Source organism: Planococcus citri, chromosome 5 (assembly GCF_950023065.1).
Source record: "Planococcus citri chromosome 5, ihPlaCitr1.1, whole genome shotgun sequence".
Lineage (NCBI taxonomy): Eukaryota > Metazoa > Arthropoda > Insecta > Hemiptera > Pseudococcidae > Planococcus > Planococcus citri.
The window spans coordinates 55,993,488-56,007,327 of record NC_088681.1 but is presented as its reverse complement, the minus strand read 5'-3'; the positions used below and the strand labels follow the sequence as shown (position 1 = coordinate 56,007,327).

Sequence of the window (13,840 nt, the reverse complement as noted above, 5' to 3'; positions counted from 1 at the left end):
AAAATTACTTCATTTTTTCGTTTGTTTTCAATTTTCACTATCCATATTTTCTTCATTTCCTTTTTTTCAATTTTATCTTTCGTTCTTTTTTTGATGTATCTTTCCATTTTTCAAATTCATTTTTATTGAATTTTTATTCTTTGTTGGATAGAGTTGAATTCGAAAAAGTTTTGCTTACCAAAAAAATTTGGTTTTTTGCAGAAATTGCTAAAAATTGTGAATAAGTTTTCTTTTTTTGGTCAAAATTTCCAAAAATTGTCAAAATCTATTTCTTTTTTCCAGAATTACAAAAAAAAATAAATTTTGCATTTTACAAAACTGCCAAAAATCTTGTTTTTTTTTCAAAAATTGCCATAAGTTTTCTATTTTTTGAAAAAATAAAAATTCTCCTTTCATGTTTTTTTTTTGTAAAATTACAAAAAAAAAACTAGCCCAAATCGCTAATAACTGATAGAAAGTTCTAAGGGTTCTTTGCTAAAATTGTTATCAAAAACTCGTTTTTTTTTTTGCCAAAATAACTGTCAAAAAATCTTACTTTTCGTTAAATCTGCTTAAAAGTGCGTTTAAAACCTCTCTGGTGAAGTTTTGATCCTTCAGCTTCCTAGGTCATCCTCCCCACTATTTTTAAGGCTGAAAAAACAAAAATAGGGGTAAAATAACGAAGGCTTTTCAATTTAATTCCACCTCAAATGCCGCGGGGTGACCTCGGAAGCTGGAATTTGGATTATGAAAGTCACAATGGGGCACTAACCAATGGTATGATTTTAGACCCTTTTCATCAATTTGAGACCATATTACGCCCCCCCCCCCTCAAAAATATATTCATTGGAACAGGTTCCAAGTCCCAAATCATAAAATGTAAGTAGCGCCACTCCCCTTGAGGTTAGGGAGATGGTCGATAACTCATTTAATAGGTACTTGAGAGAAGATGAAATGATCACTGAGCTCATTTTACTTAAAAGTCAATATTTTAGGAGTTTTTGACGAAAAACTGATTTTGGGGGGCTTTGATCTACTGTGTGGGAGGGGAGGGGAGGGGGGTAGCTCCAGTGGTAGGGGGTGGGGACTTTTAGTATGTTGTTCACTGTTCAGCACACCGCCCTAGACAAAACAATATACATATTCACCAAAAAAAACTTTTGATTTGGGTTAAATTGCATTTTGACTGTTCTCCTAATGAATTCAAAATAAATGCCACAAGCTCCATAGTCTGGCTCAATAATTATAAAACTTACATCATCATTATGGATAGACAATAAAAACCATTGTCTACGTGATTAGGAACAAATTAAGTACTTGAATTATAAAACAAATTTAATTTTTTTAATCTAAAATTTGTCTTTTTCTCTAATCTTATCTTTTTACAAATGTATTTGAAGATAGATTATTTTATTTCGAGTGTAATCATGTGTGAGTAATTTTTAATTTTACGTCATCGACCTTATACGATCAATGGTACCTATTGTATAAATACTTTATACTCGAGCGTTGTAGCGTACTTGTTAATTTTCATTCGTTGATTGTAGTTAGAGAATTTATTTTATTTATTTTATTTCGTTTCATACCTAAGTCATGGACCTGTTAACCTGTCCACCAAAATGTTCATCCGTGAGTAGGTAGATTTGATGAACATTTATGAGAAATAAGAATACTATAAATTGGAATTATTTTAAAGGAAGAATTTGTATTTATCTCTACAGAAGTCAACTTACAAGGATAACAAGTAAGTACCTTAACTCAACTGTGTACCTTTTTTTTTCTTCAGCAAATCATTGGTAGTCGGGCAGCCCGCATAAGGAACTATTGCATCCTTCCCCAGTCGATCCTCCGGACCTCCGGGACAACTTTTTTCTCAAATGGGGAGTCCTAAGGAATATTTCTAGCCCTTGTCCTCAAAAAAAAATTGGCCCTACTTACAAAATAGCGGCCATTTTGATTGACAGGTCTGCCGAAATCGCTAACTTTGCGTTCCAACATGGGACTTGCACGAAATGATTTTAAACTTTACAAAGGCAGATTGAAAGATCAGGCAAAAAGTTATCACCTGTGAAAATTTCAAGTGCTAAAGTGCCTTTTTCGATTTTTGGTGAATTTTTGAAAATCAAATTTAAGGAAAAAATCAAAATTTTACCAAATTGTTCAAGAAATCTGAAATTTGGGATCTCCGTTTGATGAATTTTTGAGGAAATTTCAAGTTTTAAAAATGTACTGGAGACTCCAGTAATTTTCAAAAAGTCGCTGGAGGCTTCAAAACGACTTGAAATCCACCTGCAGTTGACTTCGTGGTGTATTGAAGTTAGTTCGCAGGGTAAATTTCGGCTTTCCAACTCCATTTGATGAAATTTTGTGGGAATTTCGAGTTTCAAAAATCTGCTGGAGGCTCCAGAACTGCTCAAAACGGTTTGAAACAGTTTCCAATCGATTTGGCATGTCGAAAATAGGGTATATCCCAAAGTTCAGATTTCTCGGTCAATTTGGTAAAATTTTGATTTTTTTTTCTCATTTTTGGCCTAAATTTGATTTTCAAAAATTCACCAAAAATCGAAGGTGGTAAATTTTTGCGTGATATTTCGATCTACCTTTGTAAGGTTTAAAAATTTCGTGCAAGTCCCATGTTGGGACGGAAAATCTGCGATTTCGGCTGACCTGTCAATCAAAATGGCCGCCATTTTGTAAGTAGGGCCAATTTTTTTTTGAGGACAAGGGCTAGAAATGTTCCTTAGGACTACCCTTTGAGAAAAAAGTTGTCCCGGAGGATTGACGAGGGGGTGCAATAGATCCTTATGCGGGCTCCCCGACGCGACTATGGGGAAAGGTCAGAAATAAACTTTTGGACCGAGTCATTCCACCTCAATTCGACCAACACGTTTTTGAGTCATGTCCTTCGATTTCGCGCAATTTTTTTTTACATTGTTTACACACTCAATAAGCAAGAAATCCCGCCCAATCATGTTTTATCCCAGCCCCCTCACGGTGATGGGTGGGTGGGGGGAGGGGGCTTCCATTATATTCACACTGTCTCGAGGTACTCAACTTCAGCAGCGTATACCTCCAAAGCTATGATACTTTGATCAAAACTGATTTCACAGTTCAAAAGGATATTGCATTTTAAACTTTTCAAGTAGGTACGTTGAAATTATCAAAAGTTGATTCTGAAAAAATGTCGAAAGATGCCCGTCTTGATGTTTTTTTGAAATATTCAATTTTCGAGATGCGATCAGTTGATGATGGATGAGCACCCCCTCTCCCTCCCCCCCAATTTGGGCGAAACTTTAAAAAAAAACTGGGGCATATGATACATCGAATTGTATGTTTTTGGTGACCTTGAATACGAATATGATGTCAGATTTTTGATTGGACCCCATTTACGGCCCCCAGCACCTCCCCAAATGGGGTAAAAGTTCAAAGAAGTGTTCATGTTCGTGCGACACATGAAATAGAATGTTTTTTGTGACGCTGAACACGAATTTGACGTCAGATTTTTGATTGAACCTCATCCGCGGCCCCCTGCACCTCCCCAAAGGGAAAAGGAGTCAAAAAAATGGTTTCATTAGTGTACCACATGAAATAGTATGTTTTCGATATCGCTGAACACGAATATTGGTAGCCTTAGTTTTTCAAAATGGAGATGGAAAGCTGAAATTTACTCTACACTCCAATTTTAACACCCTCTGAAAACGACTTCTGGTGGATTTCAAGTCATTTTAGAGCTTCCAACGACTTTTTTTGAAAATTACTGGAGCCTCCAGTACATTTTTGAAACTTGAAATTTCCCCAAAATTTCATCAAACCAAGATGGAGAGTTGAAATTAATTCTGCAAACTAATTTCAATACGCTACGAAGTTGACTGCTGGTGAATTTCAAGTCGTTTTGGAGCCTCCAGCAACTTTTTGAAATGTTGTATGACGTTTTTTTTTAAAATTGAAATTTCCTAGAAGTAGCTGGAAGCTTCAAAACCATTTGAAACCACCATGTAGTCTGCGAAGTAAATTCCAGCTTGCCAACTCCATTTGATAAATTAATGTTGGGGAAATTTCAAGTTTCGAAAATCTACTGGAGGCTCCAGTAATTTTCAAAAAAGTAACTGGAGGCTCTAAAATGACTTGAACCCACCTGAAGTCGTCTTCAGAGGGTGTTAAAATTGGAGTGTAGAATAAATTTCAGCTTCCCATCTCCATTTGATGAAATTTTGTGAAAATTTAAAGTTTCAAAAATCTGCTGGAGGCTCCAGTAATTTTCAAAAAATGTCGCTGGTGGCCCTAAAATTACTTGAACCCACCTGAAGTCGTCTTCAGAGGGTGTTGAAATTGGAGTATAGAGTAAATTTCAACTTTTCATTTCCATTTGATGAAATTTTGTGAAAATTTAAAGTTTCAAAAATCTGCTGGAGGCATCAGGAATTTTCAAAAAGTCGCTGGAGGCTCCAAAACGACTTGAAATCCACCTGAAGTACTTCGTAGCGTATTGAAATTAGTTTTTAGAATAAATTTTAGCTTTACAACTCCAATTTAATGGAATTTTGTGGGAATTTCTAGTTTTAAAAATCTGCTGGAGGCTCCAGAACTGCTCTAAACGGGTTGAAACCGTTTCCAATCGATTTGGCATGTCGAAAATAGGGTATATCCCAAATTTCAGCTTTCTCGGTCAATTTGGTAAAATTTTGATTTTTTCCCTCATTTTACCGACTTTTCTTAAGAAAAGTGGAGTACTGTATTTGTTGCGATGGTGGAAGTTGGGTCGGGGAGTGACTTTTCTTTACGTTTTGAGGGTCTGGGATCACGATACGACCATTCCCGAAAATTCAGGTTTCCTTATATAAGGTTTATATATAGATATATATAGGTATTAGTATCCAGACATGTCAACTATTGAATGGGTTAATTTTACTATACAAGTGGACTGACCAACTTCTCAACTATAGTTGACAAGTCATGGGTTAATTTTACTATATAAGTCAACTATGAGTTTTCAGAAACTTCCACCAGAGGGCGCATGGCTTAGAAATCAAGGCGCGAGGACGAACGCAAGGTCTACAGTCAATTTGTAGTGAGTAGAATGTGATGTGCTGGTGGAGATGTATGCAAATACATCGATCCTGAGTGTACACAACAACAAATTTGACTTGAAATTTTTCAGTATTTTATTGGCCTATGGAAAATTTAAAAACATCAAAAATTTTTATGGTGTTCAAGCTTTCTTTTGGTGTCTTAACTTTCTCAAAATTCAAATTACTTTGACTCCATTTTCAAAAAATTTCTTCAAAATTTAGCCTAAAAAGCTGATTACTTTTTTCAAAGCATAGATTTTTTTGATATGAGACTGAATCTGCAAATAAAATTTTAATAAGTGATTTAGAACAGAAATTATACCAATTTTAAAATTTTGTTCACTTTTCTGCATATATGCCAAGCATAGTTGACATGTCTGGTCGCAAGCAAATATATATATATATATAAGTTTTTTTTGGTTTTTTCGATATAACTCAAAAGCTGTAAACTTTTGGATCGTGGTGATAATTTTGGTTTGTAGGGACGGTAAAGGCCTAGTTGTATGCAAAGTTTAATCAAAATTGGTTCAGCCGTTTTCTAGATATTGAATTTTGAAAAATTGTGAAAAAAAAGTTTAAAGTTCAATAACCTCAAAAACTTTGAACTTTTGGAGCATGATGGTTATGTCAAAAAATCGGGCTTGTAATCTAGTTATAAGATTATAAATTTGATCAAAATCAGTTCAGCCGTTCCTGAGAAATTTCATTTTTAATGAATTTTGTGCAAAGTCACCCCGCAAATTTTGTCGCTCGATAAACGCTGAAGCTGCGAACTTTTGAAACATGCTGATGATGACAAAATGTTAGGCAAGTATCCAACGGGTGAAAATTTAAATTTCATCAAAATCGGTTAAGCTGTTCTTGAGTAATTAATTTTTAAAGTTGATGATTTTTTCAATGTGCCATTTTACCAAATAAAATTATCGATTTTTGTATTATTTCGAAATTCGAATATTCGCGGATGAATTTTTGGAAATTCGAGTTCGACAAAAAATCGAGGATATTTTTATTGATACAATGTACGTTTAAACGATACGTTTATCGATCAATTTCACGAAAATAGAAATGAAAATTTATCGAATTTCTTATTTCAAATAGGTAGTCAACATGTATACCTTTTAAAATTGCATTTTGGAAAAGTACAACGGTGGACCTGGGGCGAAGGAGTTGGCTTGGTGAGCGGGTGGTACACGGTTCAAATCGTACCCCAGGAGCAAATTTTTTTAAAAATTTTTTAACGATTTTTGACAGAAAATGTTGGAATTTATCGATTTTTTTATTTCGAATGTACGCGGATCAATTTTGGACTCGATAATTACTCGATATATTCGCGAATAATTAACCAAAAATTAATTAAATGGATTTTTGACAGAAAATGTTGAAATTTATCGATTTTCTTATTTCGAATGTAACGCGGATCAATTTTGGACTCAATATCACTAAAAATAAATTGAATAAATCGAGTCGTTCGCGAATGATTCACGAAAAATAATTGAATGAAAAGTTCAATTCGTTCGCGAATGTCACTTATACGAATCGATTCATTCGCGAATGATTCACAAAAAAAATTCAATCCATTCGTGAATGATTCGCCAAAAAAACTTCAATCCGTTCGTGAATGATTCACCAAAAATTGAGTAAATGAATCGATTCGTTCAAGAACGAGTCACTCATACCAATCGATTTGTTCGCGAACGAGTCATTTATACGAATAGATTCGTTCGCGAACGAGTCACTTACACGAATCGATTCGTTCGCGAATAATTTAGTAACTATTAATATACTCGTTCGCGAATGATTCACCTAAAAATCACTCAATTTGTTTACTAAATTGCCAATTGTTCGTAAATGATTCGATTCGATTCTAAACAGAACAGAAACAGATAAATTGCTGTAAAAATATTTCAAAACTAGTGAATCAATTCGTTCGTAATAAATTTTTATTCAAAGAAAAGTCGGTCTTCTCACGCTAAATGCGTGAGTGTTTTTTTTGGCCTAAATTCGATTTTCAAAAATTCACCAAAAATCGAAAAACGCACTTTAGCACTTGAAATTTTGACAGGTGATAAATTTTTGCATGATCTTTCGATTTACGTTTGTGAAGTTTGAAAAAGTTCGTGAAAGTCCTGTGTTAAAACGCAAAATCTGCGAATTCGGCTGACCTGTCAATCAAAATGGCCGCCATTTTGTAAGTAAGGCCAACTCTTTTTTTGGCAAGTTTGCTTTAAAATGTTCCTTAGGATGTCCCCTTTAAGAAAAAAGTTGTCCCGGAGGATCGGGGGGGGGGTGCAATTACTCCTATTGTCATATGCCGGACTATAAAATCGATTTTAAAAAATTGAAAGTTTGCGAAAAAATTCGATTTTTTGATTTAAAACATGAAAAAAGTTTTGATTGGTGAATTTGACCCATTTGACCCCTGTTTTTACGTATTCGTTGAAAAAGTTGAAAACCCCCTTTCACTCGATAAAATAAACTCATCACAAAACAATCAAAAATCAAAAAAATTCAATTTTCAATTCCAAACATCAAAAAAAGTTTTTTATTCAGTTGTCTTATTTTGACCTTTTTTTGACGCATTTCATGAAAAGATAAAAATTACACTCGTAGCAGAAAAATTAAAATTCGTTTATTTTTTGTTTTTGAATTTTGATTTTTTTGTGATAAGTTTATTTCATCGAGTGAAAGTTTTTTTTTCAAATTTTTCAACGAATACGTAAAAATAGGAGTCACATGGGTCAACTTCACCAATCAATTGTTTTTCAATTGCCAACAGGTCAAGCGAATCACAACACGACCGACCATGAGTAAAATTTACGAAGACAATTCCCAAACCTTCGGCAACACACCTCTAGTTCGTCTAAACCGTATCGGAAATGGTCGCATTCTGGCAAAATTGGAATCACGTAACCCCAGCTTCAGTGGAAAATGCCGCGTTGGCGCTAGCATGATTTGCGATGCTGAAAAACGCGGCATACTTAGACCAGGAAAACAACTAGTCGAACCAACCGGTGGCAACACCGGTATCGCTCTAGCTTCAATCGCAGCGTCACGTGGCTACAAAGCAACATTGGTCATGCCGGAGACCATGAACATAGAAAGACGAAAACTATTCAAGGCCCTAGGAGCCAATCTAGTCCTTACCGAAGGATCGGCCGGACTACAAGGCGCGATTTCCAAAGCCGAAGAAATCGCCTCAAGTGATCCTGAACGATTCGTGTTACTGCAGCAGTTCAGCAATCCAGCCAATCCAGCCATACACGAGAAAACAACCGGACCCGAGATTTGGCAGGATACAAACGGAGCCATAGACGTGTTCGTCGCCGCCGTAGGCACAGGTGGCACTTTCACCGGTGTCAGTCGTTATCTGAAAACCAAGAATAAGAGTATACTTTGCGTAGCGGTCGAACCTTTCGAGTCTGCTGTCATTTCCCAGACACTGGCTGGAGAAGAACTGCGACCAGGGGCACATAAAATCCCCGGAATTGGTATTGGAAAAATTCCCGATAATCTGGATTTATCATTGGTCGATCGGGTAGAAAAAGTCACCGATGATGAGGCCGTCGACACAGCTCGTCGAATTATGCAACAAGAGGGTATTCTGGCTGGCCTTTCATCCGGCGCTGCTGTGGCTGCTGCGTTGAGACTTCAACAAGAGCGAGAGTTCGCTGATAAGACGATTGTGGTCATTTTACCATCTTCGGGTGAACGCTATCTTAGCACTGTGTTGTTCGATGGCATGTTTACCGAGCCCGAATTTAAATCAAATTGATTCTTTTTTAGTACCTACGTACTTCAAATCTACCGATAAGAATTTATTCTGAAGTCGAAACCACCGTTTTTGTATTCGAGATTATATTTTGTGTGATGAATCGAATTAAAAATTCAACGACAAAACAATCATTTAAAAAAAAGGTAGGTACCTAGGTAACAATCAAATAAAACTAATTCACAATTTTTAATCATTTTGAAATCATCTTTTACACGTAAAGCAGTAAAAAAGAAAAGAAAAAACAATTCAACACGTATTTAAAATCTGAGAAAATAAAAACAACTGGAATTTTGCCAAATTATACACAAAATAATAATTACACCTACGAAAACATAAAGAAATCAAGATAGGACTTATTTACAACGAACGTTTTAAAAATACAATAATAAAATAATACAATACAACTTATGTACACGAGAGAAATAATACAGAGCAATAAATACGTAAACATGAAAATTTATGATACATTATTATTTATTAATTCACATTTCTTAAAAAAGGAAAAAAGCTTCAAATGGTAAGCACAGTTGAAACATTTTCAACTTTCGCGGTCTAGTTCGGTAACTTCGACTGCGGTTGTATTTTTTCTTCTACCTTTTCGTTCTAAATTTTCAACAAAAAAAAAATACAAACATAATGATTTAATGATTAGATAAGTACGTATTAATTATAGAAAAAATTTTCGAAAAAGAATTGTTTTTTGAAAATGTTACCTGAGAACGAATATTTCTTCCTAGAACTAACGAATTCTTCGAAATTGGAAGATAATTTGTACCCCCCAACGTTGGCACAATCTTGAGATCCTTTACATCTCATCATCTCAGCTAAAGTATCTTTCAACCAAGATTTCTCTTTGATATTTAAACTACTAATACGGTTATATTGTTGGAACGGATCTGTAAACCAAATAAAAATTATTGTTGAAAAACAAAAAAAAAATCAACTCAATTCTCATGAAATAATATACATATATATATTTTTTTTGAGAGAGAGAATAAAATAGGAAGAAGATGCTTACCAATTCTGAGATTATAAAAAGTAACTAATCCGGTAACAAATTCGCAATATAGGAAATTATGAGTACTATTTATGGTACGTAAACAACTATACGTATTATTATTTGCGTTCATACAGAAACAAAATGGACCTTCTGCAAAATGATTTACAAAAAAAAAAAAAAAAAAAAAAAAAATGAAAATTATCCAAAATAATCAAGTACTAGTAGATGAACCAAAAGGATTTTAATAAGTTTACCTGTCCAATAAGGAGCTGTCCTCCAATGATCGTTATCGTGATTAAAACAATTCATTTTTTCTAAATAACATTCTTTTTCTAATTTTGCTCGACGTTTCAGCTTACGTTCTTTTTTCTTAATCCTTTGCTCCTTCATTCGTCGTTTTTGTTCTTTAATTATCTCCTTCGTAGATAAAGGATCATCCCTGGAACGAAATCACATCAAGTTGAATTATTTGCACCAATAAGCAAGTTCTATGAATTTTCATTTTTATTTTTTAAATGTTTAATATTTACTCGTACTTACGAGGAATGAGGAACGCAATAACAAGTATCAGGAATCGAATTAAAAGCCAGATGTTTATCTACTTCCTCTGGCACGCTATGAAGTTTAGTCCGACTAGAGCTTAAGTTTTTGTACATTTCAGTACTGTGCTGATGGCGATGTTTATGATGTTTAGTGGTACCATCCCAGTCAGCAGTAGTTCTTGATGATTCGGTGGTAACGTTTTCGAGCACTGAATCGGTCAGTAAAGTCAGCGAGAGATTGTCAGTTGAACTTGATTTTAATTTGATCTCGTTTCGAAGGATTTTCAATGAAGGTTGTTTGGCATCTAGATGACGTTGTATGTCCTGAAATAGAAATTAAAATTTGTTATTTCAAAGTGAATTTTAAGACGAATAAGTACGTTTAGTTTCTAATTGGAATGTGCGAAATGTCGCAGCTACTTAAATTCAGTAAGATATTGAAGAAAAAAATTGAGGATTTCTTTCACACAAAAACTCAATCTCAGAATAGAAAGAGATAGGGAAGACTCATCGAGCTCGAAACATATTTTTCAGTACCACTATTGATAATTCCTCTGTGCGCCTAAACTGAAAATATAGGCAACTTGTTATACTCGTTTGTTTCTTTGGTATGAAAAGTAATTTGAAATTACCTATTTATTTTTATTAATTTTGTGGTTTTGATCTCTTGAAATTGTTTCCACACAAGTTTTTTTCCACATAAGATCTGAATTCAGATAATTCTTTAATATTAAGCCAATAAAATGAATCTGCACTGGAGATAATATTATTTTGCCCATTTTTTGAACATTGAATGGAGAGGGTAGTGCAGAGTATTATCACAGAAATTATATCTAGATTTCAAAACGACTCGATGAAATTTTTTAAAATAGCCAAATGGTTTTAAAATTCCAAAAAAAATGTTTCAAAAACAAAATTTGCAAAAATTTTACCAAAACTAATTCTTGTAAAAGTTTTTTAAATCGAATGCATGATTCGGGCATGGGGATTTTTTGGCTCATGCCCTGTTCCTGGTGGGCGAGGGAAAAAATCAAAATGTCATTCTTTCATGATTTTTGTTTTTCATTTTTATTTTTCTCAAAAAACAAAAAAATCGCTTTCGATCAAATTTTCAAAAAAATTATTAGCTACTTTTTTACAAAAACCGTCAACAAGTACAAAAATTATTATTTAAAAGTTTAATCACTTTGAAAAGCTCTTCAAAAAACCAAGAGCAAAATCATTTTTCTGACAAAAAAAAAACAAAACAAAAACGTAAAACTTTTATGAGCATATGACATTGATGGGAGAGGGAGGGGGTGAAAATTCTACAACCAAGGACCGGATGGTTGAAAATTGAAATAATTTTTCTTCAAAAAATTCCTACATGGAAATTTGATCGAAAATCAACGTTTTTTTTCATTTTTTGAACAAATTATGGAAACAATAAAACAATAATAAATTTTTAATTTTCTAGTAAAAAAGAATCAAACCTCAAAAATCACCATCGATGATTTTTTTTTCGATGATAAAATTATTCACCACAAATTTGTAAGATTTTAAGAAAGAGACGGATATTTTGTTGAATTTTTTACGTAATTCTTCAAAAATTTCTGAACTTGAAAAATAAAAAAAAAATTCAAAAAATTTAAAAAGCTGACCATTCTGTTTTCCAATTTCCAAAAACTTCAAAAAAAATGAATGAAAAAATTTTGTATTAAAAATTAGGTATTTTTATTTAAAATTCGCACAGGCTTCTGTTTGAAGATCCCCCTTTCCCCTTCCAAACTTATCTTTTCTGAGGCAAGGAAATATTTTTCTGATGCACAAATCGTAAAAATATAAATACCATTTTTTCCAATGGAATTTTAAATTTTTAGCATATTTTTAGCAGCCTCCCTCTCTTTATTTGTTATTATTCAACATTGTTTTAATTTCTTTGTGTTTTTTCTGTTTTTGTTTTTTGTTTTTTATTTTTTTGAAAAAATCTTGGGATTTGAGGATTGTTTGACGAATAAAATTTCTGTTGTTTAATTTTTCTGACCAAGACTTCACGTCCAAATCCAAATTGTCACCGCAGATAAATTTCAACTCAACAATTTTTTTGCCAAAATAAAAGTCTATCATAGAAATGAAATGAAATGAGATATTTTTGAGGGGAAACAAAAGTTTGAAATCAAATTGTTGGGAAGATTTTAGAATTATTTTCACACGCCAGTAAAATTACTCCCCTCAACAAAATACTTTGGCAAAAAAAATCATAAAACTTGAATATGCTGAAAAAATTGAAAAAGAATGAAAATTCATTTGACTGCGACAGAAACTCATTTTGGGATCCACTCAATTTTAAAAATCAAACAAATTTCAGACTCAATAATTGATAAATCAAAAAATTTTCATATTTTCATTTTGAAAGTTGACCCCTTTAACCCCCCCCCCCCCAAAAAAAAAAAAAACTTACCATGAGAAAAATCTAACAGGGTATTACTCCAATTAAACATTAAAACTCGTCACTTCCTTTTCAAGACACAGATTTCAAAAATAGTTGAACTTTGACAAAAAAAAAAAAACAAACTAAAAATTTTCTTTACTTTTGTTATTTCATTCTTTTTTTTTTTAGAAATGACAATGGAGAACATTGAAATAGAATTTTTTCCAAAATAGTTAAAAAGTCCCAGTTTTTGAAAAATTTGTCAAAAAGTGTCCATTTTTTCAAAAACTGTGTTGACATTAAGTACATATTTTGCCAAAATTGTCAAAAAGTTCTCATTTTTGAAAAATCGCCAAAAAATCACCACAATTTTGAGCAAATTTTAAATAAACATTTCTTTTCAAAATTTGAGCGTCAAAAGGGACCTGATGAATCAAATCATATCTAAATAAAAAATAAATATCTAGGTACATCAATTTTTCAATTTTTTCGAGCTTTTTCAAATTTGGAAAGATGCAAGGGGCAGAAACCATCATCATCACGTCGCATCGTCTCAAAAAAAAAATCCATCTCTCAAAAAACACAATCTAGAAATATTATTTTTGCCTCAACTTACTTTTAATTTATCCAACTGATCTTGTAATTTGTTAATCTGCGACACGATATTTTGTTGGCTAGTCTCCCATAGCGTAGGATCATCGTAAATCTCCCTGGAACAGCTGACCGAGCCATTGGTAGCGACAACGCAAGCGGTATTGGTGTGATTATTACGCGACGTCTGTAACTCCATCAGCTGACCGTGGAGCACATCCATGACCAAGGTCATTTGCGAATTTAACGCCGATTCTAGGCCAGTTTCGGCGGCTTGTCTGCGATGCCTTTTCATGATCCTCCACGTTTTAGCTAATTCGTCGACTAGCTCGTCCGATGTTTTGTTTGATTGAACGTAGTGCACGACCACCGGTTGGATTTGATTATTTGTAGCAGTTCTGCAAAGTACAAAGCAAAAATTGAGGTCAGAACGTTCGAATGGAACAGTCAACTATCAACACATGGATTAGATATATA

At 33.5% G+C, this 13,840-nt stretch overlaps 2 protein-coding genes across 3 annotated transcripts in view; one reads left to right on the top strand and one right to left on the bottom strand.

Annotated features, from left to right (window-relative positions):
- Positions 1–7,843: 7,843 nt before the first annotated feature.
- LOC135849516 (cysteine synthase A-like) lies at positions 7,844–8,882 on the top strand. Its single transcript, XM_065369993.1, has one exon. The coding sequence runs from the start codon at positions 7,852–7,854 to the stop codon at positions 8,818–8,820; it is 969 nt and encodes a 322-aa protein (XP_065226065.1). The 5' UTR covers positions 7,844–7,851; the 3' UTR covers positions 8,821–8,882.
- Positions 8,883–8,987: 105 nt separating this feature from the next.
- LOC135849515 (extracellular sulfatase SULF-1 homolog) overlaps positions 8,988–13,840 on the bottom strand; it is an 84,089-nt gene continuing 79,236 nt past the window's right edge. For both annotated transcript variants that reach the window (XM_065369991.1, XM_065369992.1), the window contains exons 13-18: positions 13,389–13,761; positions 10,361–10,686; positions 10,075–10,259; positions 9,839–9,970; positions 9,534–9,716; positions 8,988–9,423 (exon numbers count right to left, since the gene is read on the bottom strand). In XM_065369991.1, the coding sequence (XP_065226063.1) occupies positions 9,359–9,423; positions 9,534–9,716; positions 9,839–9,970; positions 10,075–10,259; positions 10,361–10,686; positions 13,389–13,761 (1,264 nt within the window). In that variant the 3' untranslated portion in view covers positions 8,988–9,358. The remainder of the gene's footprint in view (positions 9,424–9,533; positions 9,717–9,838; positions 9,971–10,074; positions 10,260–10,360; positions 10,687–13,388; positions 13,762–13,840) is intronic.